General features: G+C 33.1%; 1 protein-coding gene and 1 long non-coding RNA gene across 2 annotated transcripts; both read right to left on the bottom strand.

The window, feature by feature from the left end:
• Positions 1-865: 865 nt before the first annotated feature.
• On the bottom strand, positions 866-2404 carry LOC145092251 (uncharacterized). The gene is made up of 3 exons (XR_013702462.1): positions 1589-2404; positions 1309-1387; positions 866-1213 (listed from the first exon to the last, which is right to left on the bottom strand). It is a non-coding gene; the product is annotated as an uncharacterized LOC145092251 (long non-coding RNA).
• A 351-nt stretch (positions 2405-2755) lies between these two features.
• On the bottom strand, positions 2756-5588 carry LOC145092250 (ketol-acid reductoisomerase). Its single transcript, XM_079030181.1, has 8 exons — positions 5212-5588; positions 5036-5128; positions 4689-4754; positions 4116-4602; positions 3878-4017; positions 3618-3785; positions 3376-3531; positions 2756-3289 (listed from the first exon to the last, which is right to left on the bottom strand). The coding sequence occupies exons 1-8, from the start codon at positions 5497-5499 to the stop codon at positions 2921-2923; spliced, it is 1767 nt and encodes a 588-aa protein (XP_078886307.1). The 5' UTR covers positions 5500-5588; the 3' UTR covers positions 2756-2920.
• Positions 5589-11655: the final 6067 nt, after the last annotated feature.

Below are 11655 nucleotides of genomic sequence, written 5' to 3' on the forward strand. Positions count from 1 at the left end.
AAGTTTCTCATTTTTATGTTAACAAAAGCAATCCAATATATTCGATCTCCTTGAACTTGCAATCTCATAGTATTAATGGGTTCATAAAATATATAAGATATATATTATTTTTAAGCATATACATCATTTTTACGACTATATAGATGTTTCTTGAAAATGTGGCCAAATTTTAATAAATATTCTTTAAAAAATATTGTTAACAAAGAATATTTATATTTAAAAAAATAAAAAAAATAAAAATAAAAAGCTTAACATCATAAATTAAGTAACAATCTAACCGTATTTTTGTTTTTATGTTCACTAAGTAAAGAAAAACTAAATTATATATATATATATATATATATATATATATATATATATATATATATATATAGGGTTAGGTTATTCTGTTTTCACTATCTATTGTGTGCATGTATGATTGATTCTGAACCAATCATTTTAGTTATTTTAAGAAAGTAATTAATGCATATTACATGTTGAAGATATAATAGATATTAATTACATCTTCAGCATGTAATATGCATTAATTACTTTCTTAATTATACATGGTTGGTCCAGAATTAATCATACATGCACATAATAGATAGTGAAAACATTTGAACCTAACTCTCTCTCTCTCTCTCTCTCTCTCTCTCTATATATATATATATATATATATATATATATATATATATATATATATATATATATATATATATATATAGTGTGGATTGTAAGTATTGTGTGGATGTAGAAATGAATACGGACCAAGAATTTATAATACATATTCAAATAGAATACATATTCTTATTGAATACAAATTCTTATTGAATAAACATTTTGAAGAATAACTATTTTTTGAACCATGAGTTAAAGAATAACAACATTTTTAAAGAATAATCATCTATTATTAACATTATTGAATAATTTAAGGTCCAAAAATAAACAAAAAAAAATTAATTTTTACTGTCATTCTATAAAAATACAATTTTATTTTTTGAATTTTTGTCACATTCTATTAGAATACAAGCTTTATAGTGAGTCATTCTTGAAAAAATCTTCATTCTATAAGAATACAATGTCATTCATGAAAGAATTTTCATTCTCATTCTTGTTTCATGTTGTTATTTTTTGAAATTTTGGTGTGGTGGATCTCAATTGTCATGAAAGTGTCTCTTCTTAATTTTCATCCACAATTGTTGTTCTAAACTACTTTGCTATATTCTGAGTGGTCCTGAAACAAAACACATACAAATATAAGAAATCATTTCAGAAAATATGACTCCAAGAATACATTCATTTCATGATAGATTTGGCAAAAGAAATTACATTTTGTCATAACATATTTCTCTGACATTTCATCAAACACTTTTAGGACACTGCCTAAATCTTCACATTTTCTATAAATCTGACAGAAAATCCAATTCAGAAGCATCAAAATCAAATTCACAAGAAGATGCTCTAACATCATTATGAAAATTAAATATTAAAAGTTGAAACCGTAACAATTAGTAAGTCACAGAGAAAGAAAGAAGAAAATTTTGTTTGTTATGTAATGAAATTGATGCCACATATTATAATGACAATGACAAGTTCATTTTTTGGTTACCTGGTATGTAGTTAACTCAATCAGTCATAAACCAATCTCACTGCTAAGTCAGATCAGAGATTTCTCCATGCAGTCCATCTTCAATATCTAATTTGAAAAACAATGAAGCCTGCAATTGGTTGAACTCACATCACCGGCAACCGCAAAACTTCTTCTCCTCAAAGTTTCAAAGCAGATTTTGAAAAGAGAAAGAGGACATCTTATCAATATGTGTTGATTGACTTCCTCACCAGGGATGATTTGGATATACTTCATTAATCTCGTCTTTGTAGCTTGGTACAACTCGCCGGAAAACAAACCTAGCAACCATTGTTGCTCACCCGTTCTTCCTTGGTGTTACCAACACATTTCATTGCCAATCGGAATTAAACTTGAAGAAGCTCTCATTGGGAAAATACATAACAGTTGCGAAGTTCATTCACCCTCAATAATGGTTGAAGGCGATGATGACAAAAGGTAGCGATGATCTTGGTTCACTGTTCTGGTCATTGATTTGAGGCCGATAAAGATGATTATGACGGTGATTGTATACCCTAAATCTTAAAGATTGAAGGCGACAATGACTCAAGGTCGTCTGATGGGGACGAAGGTCGATGGAAACAAAATGGATAAGATTATGTGGATGTCAATAGAAGAGGCAATAGGGTTTTAAATAAAATGATTTGTCCAAATTTAAAAGTAGATGACTTAATTAATTATTTATTAAAATTAAATAATATTTGACTGATATTAATCTCTTCATCCACTAAATATTTGTTCATCCAATATGAATGAGTTCTCTCTCTCTCTCTCTCTCTCTCTCTCTCTCTCTCTATATATATATATATATATATATATATATATATATATATATATATAAAGTAATTAAGGCATCAAAAAATAATAATAATATAAAACTATAAGTATATAATGTAAGTAAAAATTAATATTATTACATTAAAATTGATTGATTAGAGCTATCCGGAAACGAAGTAATAAAAACCCCCCAAAGCGGGTTTTTTCAGCATCACCCAAGTTTAATCGTATCAACTTCCTACCCTGTTAGTCTCAGATGCTATTCCACAACATTTTCTTCATGGATTCCAACCAAAACCACATAAAATGATAAAAACCAAGCCATCCACATCCATGTCATGTGCAAAAAATATTAAACCCACTATGTAGACATAAAAAAAAAACCCAACTCTGGACCACTTCCATTATTACAAAATTCAACAAAATCCATCACAACATCCATCAAAAAAAAAACACAAGCATTCTACAAAACACATAATAAAACTAGAACCATACCTTGATATGAAATATATGAACCATACATGGGCCCACCTTGACCTAGTTGCTCGCTTGTCGCAACTCGGGTCTCACAAAATCAGCATCAACAGGCACCGATATGTCAATTGTTGGTCTCAACTCAGCACACACCTTAACCGCTTCATGAACCGGGTCCTCAAAGAAGTTGCTAATCAGATCCTGGTTAAGCGGGCTCCCATTGTCAACCGCCACCAAAGCCTGTTGGGTCAAAATATAGTCAAACCGTGGGGCCCACTTCCTCGACCCCAACCTTGCAGTTGTCGAACAGTTGTCCACCATAAACGACACACCTCGCGCATGCATAAACGGGTTCAAAGAATCCACAGACTCAATCAAACTTTCATTGATAATCTCAGAGTATGAGTGCCCCTTCTTCCTCAACACCTCAATCTGTCATTTTTTTTATCAGTTATCACAATTTTTAATTTTATTATTAAAAAAGAAAAACTTTTTTTGTAGAATTTTATTAAGATTACCTGTGCCATCATCAGTGCAACATAGACACCTGCTGTGAAGGGATACAACGGACCCAAATCACCCGCGGGTCGGCTAGCACGGACCCGTTCACCGACCTTCCACATACGGGTCTGGTCGATTTTCCCCATGGGGAAAGCTGGTAATCCCTCTTTTTCCTAGAAAAAGAAAAGGAAAATTATAAATCCAATACTTTAGGGAAAAGGAAAATGTAAAAGAAAGATTAATAAAAATATAAAATTACATAAAATCGACGTCCAGCTAGCACAACACTTCTTATCTCACTGCCACTTGCTACATCTTCATAGCACTCGTATAAAATGTCCATGCAAGGGTAGTATGAGGCACTGTATGCTGTTAAGAATTCTTTCTTGCCTTCTTCTGTTAATGACTCATACACAGCTTTCATTCCCTGTTTAATAAAAAGAATTAAGATTTTGGGAAAGTTTAACTTAAGTGAAAAAGAAACAGACTTTAATCTTTAAGAAAGGTTATGGAGTAAACCTGAGTTGAGATTGTCTTTGATATGTTCCCAGTGATGCATTCAACTGTATTTTTGTAAGCCAAATCTTCACTCATACCACCTTCTGTATACCTTCTAAACAAAGACTCCACAATACCATGCACAGCACCAAGTAAAATACCTAATATTTTTCAAGAAATTGAAATTTATCATTAATGAATATGTAAAGTAAAAAGACTAGGTTTTGCAAAAGTTTGAATTTTGAAATGAAGGGCTGACCTCTTTCCCCAAATATGTCACTCTTGTACTCCTGTTCAAGTGTAGTGGCGAATGTAAAAGGAGAACCAAGGGCAACAGACCATGCGAGTGCAACATCAGTGGCTCTTCCATCAACATCCTGATGAACTGCAAAACTGGCATTGATTCCAGCTCCATTGATCTCTTTTCCTTGAACATACAGTCTCCTTACTGATGGACCCATGCCCTTAGGGCAAACAGCAACCACGCTTATGTTCTTGGGGAAATCAAGTCCAGCTGATTGAAGGTGTCCAAGAAGGAATCCATGGGAAAGTCCTAGGATGCTGTTTGGTTTCATGTGTGAGAAGATTTTCTCATAGTTATCAGCCTGAGCTGAATCGGATATCAAGAGCAGAACCAGGTCACTGCCGGAGATGGTTTCATAAATGTCTCCGAGAGTTCCATTTTCTTCAGAGAAACCAGCACCACGAGCTTCGTTGAATGAGCTTGAACCCTTTCGTAATCCAATCTGTTTAAGAAAGTGAAACCCTAGAATCGTAAGCATCCAGATTATGAAGTTACAGTGGAAGGAGAAAACAAACGGGGGGAAATCACCTTCACTACGATGTCAGATTTTGCTTCGACAAGGGAGTCCCTAAGATTCTGAGCTTGTGCAGGACCCTGCAGAAAAAAAACAGCATCATTTTCAGGCCGTTGACTTTCTATCTGACAAAGAGGGCGGGATATTCTTTATGTCCATAAAACCTAGAGGGATTGACGCTTTATAGCTTCTACTTGATTTAAATTTCAATCAGTTCCAATTAATTTGGTATATGAAACTTTGCTCGTGAAATTTTTACGCAAGCGTCGCTAATCGGAGAGCAAGTTTTCATTCACCAATCAAAGTGGGTCTAATATCCAAAACAATGAATAAAATTAATCGAAGGAATAAGATGACAAACCTGAGAACCCCATCCAATAACCCCAATCTGTTTGATACCTTTAAAGGCATCAGGCAACAAATGGAACAAATCTCTTCCTCCTCTCACGATATACTACAAAAACATTAGAAAAAGCGTTAAAATAAACAGATGATGCGTAGAAATGGATGCATACGCATACGAAGAGAGGAAGAAACCTCATCATAACCGGCAAGGTTAATCTTCTCCTTTTTAAAAACAGATGTTTCAAAATCAAGCAGCGTCGGAGGCTTAGTTATCGCTGGGGCAGAAACCATCCGAGCCCCGAGAGCAGATCCAGAACTGCCATTAGAGCGGGCTTTGAGGGATTTGGAGTAAGTTTTGGAAGACAGAAAGCCGACATTAAACCCTAGGGTTTGGGGGGCGAGCTTGAGAGAAGCCGATGCTGCCGACGACGAAGCGGTAGGTGCCAAGGTTGAGAAAGAGGTTGTTGCCGCCGCCGCCATTATCGTGTAATAGACGAGGAGAAACGGCTGAAGAGGTAAGCTGGAGCTTTGCTGTAGCCCTACTTATATGCAATGGGGGCTAATATACGCCGCAACGTGCTGTGGGTATAGTTTGAAACTTTGAATGGGTTACTACAAGGTAGGTATGGAAAATATATTTTATTAAAATGCAAGTGGTGTTGAATATGTAATAAAATTTTCATTTGAAAAAAAAAAAAAAAAATCTATATTCTTTTTAATACATGAAATGGTCTCCATTTTCTTTTTTATCTAATTCTCAAACTTATCATTTTAAAACTAACACTCGGTTTCTAAGTTCATTTTAATAAGTTGAAAAAAAAAAAAGGGTGGAAGTAATAGTAAAGTAAAAGAAATTGGTGTTTTTCGGTTTCATTAAAAGAATGAAATCGAAGAAAATTGAATGATCATTTTCCCTCCTAACTTTCTTTCCGATTTGGAGAGAAATAACAAAATGTTTAATTTTCCTTTCACTTCTCTCCAACTCGGAAACACAAAAGACAAATTCTTTTTCCTTTCTTTTTTCTTCTTTTCTCTCTTTACTTTCTTTTTTCTTCTCCTCTTTTCTTTGCTACAACTCGAAAACATGGTGTAACTAAATTAAGTTGGTTTTGGTGGCCGGTTGTTTCCTTGATGCAAATGACAAAGGTTTCCAACTTACGTGTTGATGTAAACTAATGTTTAATGTAGTTGTTTCTTGATAAATAGTTATGTGCTTTACTTTAAGGATAATTGATTAAACTAAGGTGTTGTTTATTTTTTGGAAAAAAACTTATTCATACCTCTTATTGTTGTGTGGCACAGTACACGCGCAACACTTTTCATCTCGCAGTTGTTTGTTTTTTAGAAGTCTTCGGATTAAAAAACCTTTGTGCGTGTTCTTCTTGGCGTAGCACTTCTTTTGTCTTTTCCTACATCTTCCAACATTTTCTTCTTTTTTTTCTTGCTAAAGTATTGATTATATATTGCTGAAATCTTATTTCACATTTTTTTTTTTGTTTTTTAGGGATATACACACTAAAGTCTCATAATTTTCATCGATTTGACAATAAAGTCCTAAACTTTATTTTTTTTACAGTAAAGTCCAAATTACCGACCATTTTTGACACTTTTTTTCCGGTTAGCCGGTAATTAGGACTTTTTTGTCAAAAAAATAAAGTTTAGGACTTTCTTGTCGAATCGTCAGTTAGGACTTTTATTGTCAAAAAAAAGTTTAGGGCATTCTTGTCAAATTGTTGAAAATATTAGGACTTTAGTGTATTTTCGTAACCCAAGAACTTTTAATTGTGACTTTTATTGCAGCACCACTGTTTTTCTTAACATCATCATCTTTACCCTGACACAATCACGATCAGGAGAAACATATGCAAAAGAGATAGTGAGAAAGGGTGAAAAGAATTGTAAAACTTTATTCTTGCTTCGCCGTCAAATATTGAACTAAAAAGTGAGGACAGATTATACAAACACAAACAACACATTCTTAGTCAAAAAGGTGTCAATGTGGAGAAGGGGAAGAATGGTCATTTCGTTTTTTTCGTTTCTTATTTCTCCATTTTTGGGACTGCAAAAAGCCAACACAACACTAGTTCTTTCTTTATGTCTTTCTTTCTTGATTATTTCCTTTTTTTTCAATGTCAGTTTGTTAAGATTAAAAAAACAATCTAACAAGAAATAAACGTTAAGGATTCAATAGGATCTAGCTGACTAGAGAAGGTTTCAATAACTCTTATGCTTAAAGATTATCATACCGTTAAATTTCTAACAAAAAAATGGATATATACACTAAAGTCCTAATATCTTCAACGATTTGACAAGAAAGTCCTAAATTTTATTTTTTGACAGTAAAGTCTTAATTGACGATTTGACAAGAAAGTCCTAACTTTCTTTTTTTTTCACAAAAAAATCTTAATTATTGGCTAACCGGAAAAAAAATGGTAAAAGTGTCAAAAAATTGTCAGTAATTTGGACTTTATTGTCAAAAAAATAAAATTTAGGACTTTCTTGTCAAATCGATGAAAATATTGGGATTTTAGTATATATATCCCTTTTGTTTATTCTTGTTGATTTTTTTTTCTTTTTTTTTATATTGAATAATAATAATTTTTTGATGAAATATCATTATTTTTTGTTTAAATATCATTATTTTTTGTTGAAATATCATAAATTATTGTCGAAATGTCATACGCTATTAAATTTTCAGTATTAAAAAACTATTTTCAAATTATAAATCAGTTTATTTTAATTTTTTAATATCTGTAGCAACATGCAGATGTTAAAAAAAAAAAAAAAAAAAAAAAGCACGCTTCTTATTACAGTTTGCAGGTGTTTGGTCCATCTCTTCTACTGCAGAGGGTTGCAAAGGTGGTCCGCAGACTTTATGAATTTTTGCTTCATAAAAACTAACAACACCTAACTGCTTTATAAACGGGTTGATTAACAAAAATAATGTAACGTCCGCGTTTCGCACTATGCATTAATTACAAAGATTTGTATTTTTGTCAGTTGACAGGGTAAGCATTTATGAATTAATAAAAGAGAATTATTCGAATATATCTGTTTATATATTTTGTGTGACGAAATTGGACAGATATATGTGAATATAATATTTTTATAAAAACCAATGCTAATGTTTAATAAAGAGGGCTAAAATAAACATTAAAAATAAAAGCGTAATTAGGATAAATGATTTAAACGAAAGTAGTAGTTTCGAGTGTGACACAGTACAACAGTGTGCGACACATAAATCGAAATGAAAAACAGTTGATTGTTAGCCAAAATAAACAAAATTAAAGTTTTAGTACTCAAAAATATCTACCCGTGGATATAAATAACGTCAAAAACGGACTTCGTATGAAGAAGTTATGAATTTCACAGCGTCATTTACAATTTGAGCCTCCTCGAACCAAATCATGAAAAATAAAGTGAAAATTAGCTGACAAAGTCTAAATGAAAGTTTTAGTATTCGTTGATAGCTATGAATGGATATAAAATCATCAAAAATGAAGTCTGTATGCGAAAGTTATGAATTTTAGAAAATTATTAAAAATCAACTAACTGGAAGCTGACATGTCACACCACCAGAGGGTGACACGTGTCACCATCTTAAGCAGTCCTTGGCCCTCCACGGAAATGAACAAGATTTCGACATGTATGCAAGACGCGGTGCACCTTATAAAACTTTATATAAATAGAGCTCAATTTTTGCATGTTCAGGTGCTTAATTCTTCCACAAACTCTCCCAAATTGTTCTGATTTATCGAGGACCTATTCTAGTACTTCTTAGGCGTTAGTTGAAAAGCTATGGAGAATTGGAGATCCTGAAGAAATAGAATTTTCAGTTTCGATGTTCTGTCCGCGTATTGCCCGGTTTCTGCTAAACAACCTATAATTTGATTTATGCTTTTTATGCTTCAAGTATAACTTATATTTATGTTTATAATCATTATTATGAACTTATAAATAAGATTTATCAATAATACCAGTCGTTATACTGATCGATCTACTTACAGGAATGATGACAAGGCAAGATCAGTGATGTGTTTAAAGTGAATTTTCTAAACAATATATATTTATATACCAAACAGATCCTACATCCGTTACGACTTTACATTGTTGTTTCTTATCAGCTATAAGTTTGTATTTCATTTGGGATTATTGATAAATCTGAGAAGCTATAATTATAACCGTGAAGCGTATTTGGAGCGCATAATTAACTAAAAGTCTTTCACCTTAAAACAGGGTGAGTGCATAGTTACTTTCATCTTACACATATATATAAAGTATTTAGATAATTACATGCTATATGTGTTTATTATCTGTGTTCAAGATATTTGTGTTAGGTGAAATTAATATGATATGGTTTTGCTTATGTATCTTATTGTACTTTTACTATATTGGGTAGAAAATAGTTGAGAAATGTGAAATAATAAAGGTGAGGCCATTACTATTAAGGTACTATCGTACAGAGGGTGACTAGTCATCTAAGAGAGTATAGATGACAATCACAAGCTATTCTAGACTGTCACATCCCTTGCCGATCGACGGAAATGCTAGGTGGCATGATGGTAGGATGTTGGTTCATAGTTAAAGAATCCAAGTAATTTAACACATACCTAAATATCACTTCTATTTATCAGCTTTTTGTGTTACATGAGGATCTGATTTTTAAAACATAGTGGTTTATCTTGAAAAATATACTTCTTAGTGGACTGTTAGTCACCTCTTTAGCAGTGTTGTAAGATCTCATGTTCCAATTAGTGACCTAGGAATACATGTCGTTTGAAAGGTCAATATAATATTGGTGAGTTCACAAGTTTTATATTTTTTAAAATACTTGTTGAGTTTGTTAGGTTAATGTTTATTGTATCCTCACCTTATGTTAGTAATCATGTGTATACCTAATTTTTCTCTTAGTGCTTCTAGTAGTGGCTCCAGATAGTTTAGTAACTACATCTGAATCTGGATCTTTGTTTATGAATATACAAATTGTAACATCCAGTTTCTTGTCATTTCTTATTTCAGGGTCGTGGGCCGGAAAGTCAATTGTGTAAAGGCTTTGGGCCTTAAGGAGGCAATGTTTGGAACTTTTGGATGGAGGCAATGATGGTTATAAGATCTAAACCTTTGAATTATGTTTTGGGCCGAAATGGTAGAATGGGAAAATTCATAGCCCGGGTTCTTGCTTGTAATATGGATTTTTGTACGAGAAGTTGTTATCCCAAGATATTTAGATAATATTGCGGGGCTATTAAATACTTTTCCATAGAAATAAAGATTGCTGAAATCGGAGGTGAAACAAAGAAGTTATGACTGTTAGAAGTTAGGAAGGTTTTGGGTTTAGTATAGTATGATGACGTAAATTAAGTACGCTGGACATACACGATCAGAACCCAAACCCTATTTTCATGGTTTGAGCCCTGTTTAAGCTCCTTAACTTCCCTAAACCCATTCCATTCTCAATCTCCACCTCTCAAACACCCTCCCTTGAAACCCTAAACCTAGTTTGAGCCTTGTGAGCAAAAGAAGGTGTTCTTGAGTGCTTTGGAGTGTTCTTGGTACACCTTTGAAAAAAATAACTCATTGAAGAAGCGTTAGTTGCATTGGAGCCTATAGATCTAGACCTTGTTCACCTTTACCTTTCTTGTGGAGGTATAAAGCTTGAATCTTGATAATGCATTTGTTAGATCTAGCTAGTTTTGGATGTTATGAGTTTTTGGTCACTTTAGTACATAAAGTTTAGATCTTGAAGGTTTGTGACCTTGTTATGGATAAAGTTGGAAACTATATCCATTTAACCATCATTTTGATTCGTATCTAAAGTTTGGAAACTTGGACTTAGTGGATTAAGTAAGAAAGATGCACTTTTGGTCCCTTTGAACTTCAAAGACTAGATATTGGTTGTTTACACCATTCTAATGGAGCTATTAGGAACCATAAAAATGTGATCATGGTCCTTTTATCTCTTCCGTGCAAGAGTTGTGATGTATTAATGGATTAATAAGTTAAGGTTTTAACTTTTAGACCTTCCCTAGCCATGGAAAGTCATAAAGGTTGAAACTTTATGACTTAAGACAATGTTTTGAGGCTAGATCTCAGTTTGGGTGAAAAGTCCTTAAGGGATTAAGTGCTTAATGAAAGAGTGGGATCAGGCTGCGTATGCTAGGTGTACTCGCCTACCTTGGACCTTGACTTTTGTTGACTTCCGTTGGTCGTTGTCTTTTTGACCAATTTTGATTGTGGGTCAAACTTGAGGATTTGGGATATTGATTAAAATTTTATCTAGTTTCGGTGTTAGTAGATTCGCGGGAGCAAGCAATACATAAGGGAACATATCACAGTGTTTCAAGGTTCTTCGATTCAGGTGAGTTTTTGCCTCGTTGTTGTAACGACCCAAAATTTCACGTCCAAAAATTTCGTTTATAAAACATTACATAGAAAACATTAACAATTAAAACATTGTTTAGGTGAACCACTTCACATCGATAACCAAATTGAAAACCACAACATTTGATCAACCAAAATATCAAAGTATCAATCCCAGAATAAACTCGTAACAGCGGAAACAAGAGAGTGTGTGTGACATGCTACTACCGCCCCGACTCCTTTCCCCTAGCTGAGGAGGTACCTGAAACCAAAACT

The sequence above is a fragment of the Lactuca serriola genome, chromosome 3, assembly GCF_051521515.1.
Source record: "Lactuca serriola cultivar US96UC23 chromosome 3, Lser_US96UC23_V15, whole genome shotgun sequence".
In the NCBI taxonomy this organism is placed as follows: Eukaryota; Viridiplantae; Streptophyta; class Magnoliopsida; order Asterales; family Asteraceae; genus Lactuca; species Lactuca serriola.

Excerpts from the sequence above, each read along its gene's own strand:
- LOC145092250 (XM_079030181.1), bottom strand. The coding sequence starts at position 5,499 with ATGGCGGCGGCGGCAACAACCTCTTTCTCAACCTTGGCACCTACCGCT. Across the intron at positions 5,129-5,211 it reads ACCTTGCCGGTTATGATGAG|TATATCGTGAGAGGAGGAAG; the intron begins GTTTCTTCCTCT and ends ATGTTTTTGTAG. Across the intron at positions 4,755-5,035 it reads TTATTGGATGGGGTTCTCAG|GGTCCTGCACAAGCTCAGAA; the intron begins GTTTGTCATCTT and ends TTTTTTCTGCAG.